At 37.8% G+C, this 2,913-nt stretch overlaps 1 protein-coding gene across 1 annotated transcript in view; it reads right to left on the reverse strand.

Annotated features, from left to right (window-relative positions):
* Positions 1 to 72: 72 nt before the first annotated feature.
* LOC107690875 (twisted gastrulation protein homolog 1-B-like) overlaps positions 73 to 2,913 on the reverse strand; it is a 4,998-nt gene continuing 2,157 nt past the window's right edge. Inside the window, exons 5-6 of the mRNA XM_016489296.1 lie at positions 1,803 to 2,063; positions 73 to 547 (exon numbers count right to left, since the gene is read on the reverse strand). Coding sequence (XP_016344782.1) covers positions 468 to 547; positions 1,803 to 2,063 — 341 coding nt within the window. The 3' untranslated portion in view covers positions 73 to 467. The remainder of the gene's footprint in view (positions 548 to 1,802; positions 2,064 to 2,913) is intronic.

Raw genomic sequence — 2,913 nt, forward strand, 5'->3', positions numbered from 1 at the left:
ATCTGAAAGTGTATTCATATGATGCAAGTGTGTATCATTTTGTCATCAGAGTGACATTTTGACAAAGGATTGTTAGGTTTTGATAGCAGAGTTTCAATTTGACATAGATGTGAATGGTTTATTTCCCAGTGTTGTGTGTTATTTGCTTGTGTGTAGAGTTTTGACACAATGAGCCAAATTTAGCAAAACGTGTGTAAGCAATAGGCAAAAACTGTAATAAAGACTTGGACTCTTAATAAAAGCTGAATATGAACAATATGCATATCATACGAGCTCAGACTCGCATCTACTCTCTATCAAGCTCATATTTCTCATCTCTGTGTTTGGCTAAAGAATAAAAACATCTGTAGAGGACCCGTGAGGCTCTAGAACAGGCAGTTCATGCACCGGACGGCTTTGCTGCCGTAGTCGAGGCACTCGGGGCCGATGCACTCGCAGCAAGCGTTGTGGAACCAGCGGTACTTCGATCACCCCATCGACTCGCAGTACTGCTTACACTGACGGATGGACACGCAGTCGTCCAAGTACACCACCGTACACAGCTCATCTGCACAGAGACGGACACAAGCAGACATGGATCTCATCAGCGTCTAAGTGTTTCTGAGCTGAACACATCCTAAACAAAACCAGACAGAAAACATTACAAACTCGAGGCTGAAGAAGAAAAAAAAGGTTTAGAAGTTTCTACGTTTGTTTGTAATTTTGCACGAAATAGAAATGGAGCAAGGTTAAAAAAAAAAAAAGTAAATCTAAAGCCTCACTTCATGAAAAAGAAAATCGTATAAATCAACGGAATAAAAAATCTTGCGTAACGGAGGATCTTCTGGAGAGTCTATGGTAACTCGTTTAAAGTCAATGTTCATCAGTTGTTTAGAGTCCAGATTTTAGGTCTATTAATAACAATAAACATATTCACAATTTTAAACGACTCATTTCTCCTGATAATTCATTATTACACTACTGCTCAAAGGTTTGGGATAATTACAAAATTTGTTTATGTTTTTGAAGAAGTCCAAGCCTGCATTTATTTGATCAGAAATACAGTAAAAATATGAAATATTATTCTAATTTCAAACAGCTGTTTTCTATGTGAATCTCTGTTCAACTGTAATGTATTTCTGTGATGCGCAGCTGTATTTTCAGCATCATTACTCCAGTCTTCAGTGTCACATGATCTTCAGAAATCATTCTAATATGCTGATTTGCTGCTCGAGAAACATTTCTGATTATTATCAATGTTGAAAACAGTTGTGCTGCACAAAAGTTTGGAGTAAGTACATTAACACTTTTATTAATCAAGGACGCATTAAAGTAATCAAAAGTGACAGTAAAGACATTTATAATGTTACAAAAGATTTCTATTTCAAATAAATGCTGTTCTTCTGAACTTTCTGTTCATCTGTGAATCCTGAAAAATAGAATGCATCACGGTTTCCACAAAAATATTGTGCAGCACGACTGTTTTCAACATTGATAATAATCAGAAATGTTTCTTGAGCAGCAAATCAGCATATTAGAATGATTTCTGAAGATCATGTGACACTGAAGACTGGAGTAATGATGCTGAAAATTTAGCTATGTATGATCACAGGAATAAATTACATTTTAACAGATATTCACATAGAGAACTATTGTTTTACATTCTAATAATATTTCACATTTTTACTGTATTTGTTAACAAATAAACACAGCCTTGCTGAGCAGAAGAGACTCTTCCAGAAACATTAATCATCATAATTACTCCAGAGTTTGAGCTCTACTGTAAGTGTGTAAATGAAGGCTGGATTAGCGCTGAAGCTCACCTTGCGTGTCGTAGCTGGCGTGGATGCTGTTGCCGGGCAGAGAGACGTTGTGGTGCGCGTCCTCCAGCGTCTCCAGGAAGGACAGCAGGTTCTGCTGATAGGACAGCTCTTCAGCCGCAGGGAAGGACACCACCATCATGTTGATGGGAGCGTCTCCGTCGGTCAGCGCTCTGAAGAGCGAGGGGATCGGCCGCTGCAGCTCCTCCACCGTGCTCTTAGCCGTCGCCGGCGTGTCGCTCAAGTTCTTGGGGTTACACATGCCTGACAACAACAGCTCTCAACACACGTCATGATCAACAGCATGTGTCACCACTTTCTGAAGAGTTCAGACAAAATAACAGCTTGAGACGTCAACCTGAGTGAAGAAGTGAAGATCAAAGTGAAGAAAATCTACTACTGTACTGTGAAATCATTTATATACTTATTTCTATTTTACAGTGTAGTTATAATAGTATTTTTTTGTCTTAGAAATAATAATACAGGGTTCCCACACCTTGGTTAAGTTAAAATTCAAGGACTTTCTAACGTACATCAAGCAAGCTAGTATGCATACGCCACGAAGTGTTGGTGAAATAACACATTAGCGGACCGGAGGGAATAATATGAAATTTTTTCCCAGAAAACTTCTTGCACAAAATAAATTCAAACACTTTCAAGGACCTGTATCTATGTACGTTTATTTTCAAAAACTTTCCAGGGCCTTGACATTTTTTTTTCAGATTCACAAACTTTCAAGGATTTCAAGGACCCGTGGGAACCCTGATAATAATAATAATAATAATACATAAATAAATCAGATGGTAATATTAGAAATTGTTTTTAAGTAAGTTAATTTTATTGTTTAATAAAAATGTTCTAGTATTATGTAAATACAACAGTTTTTGTATATACAAAAAAGGTTCAATAAAAACTGAATTTAAAAAAATCATTAAAATAAATAAATCTGCTGTGTCTCGTTGCTCTTTATTGCCTGCATTCAGCGCATCTGTGACGTGAGAGTCTCGACGCGGCGGATGGAGGCTGATCTTGTTCTGTGATGTGTGTGTGTGTGAGTGTGAGTGTGAGTGTGAGTGTGAGTGTGTGTGTGTGTGTGTGTGAGAGTGAGTGTGTG

This window comes from Sinocyclocheilus anshuiensis, unplaced genomic scaffold, assembly GCF_001515605.1.
Source record: "Sinocyclocheilus anshuiensis isolate Anshui unplaced genomic scaffold, SAMN03320099.WGS_v1.1 scaffold2375, whole genome shotgun sequence".
Taxonomy (NCBI): Eukaryota; Metazoa; Chordata; class Actinopteri; order Cypriniformes; family Cyprinidae; genus Sinocyclocheilus; species Sinocyclocheilus anshuiensis.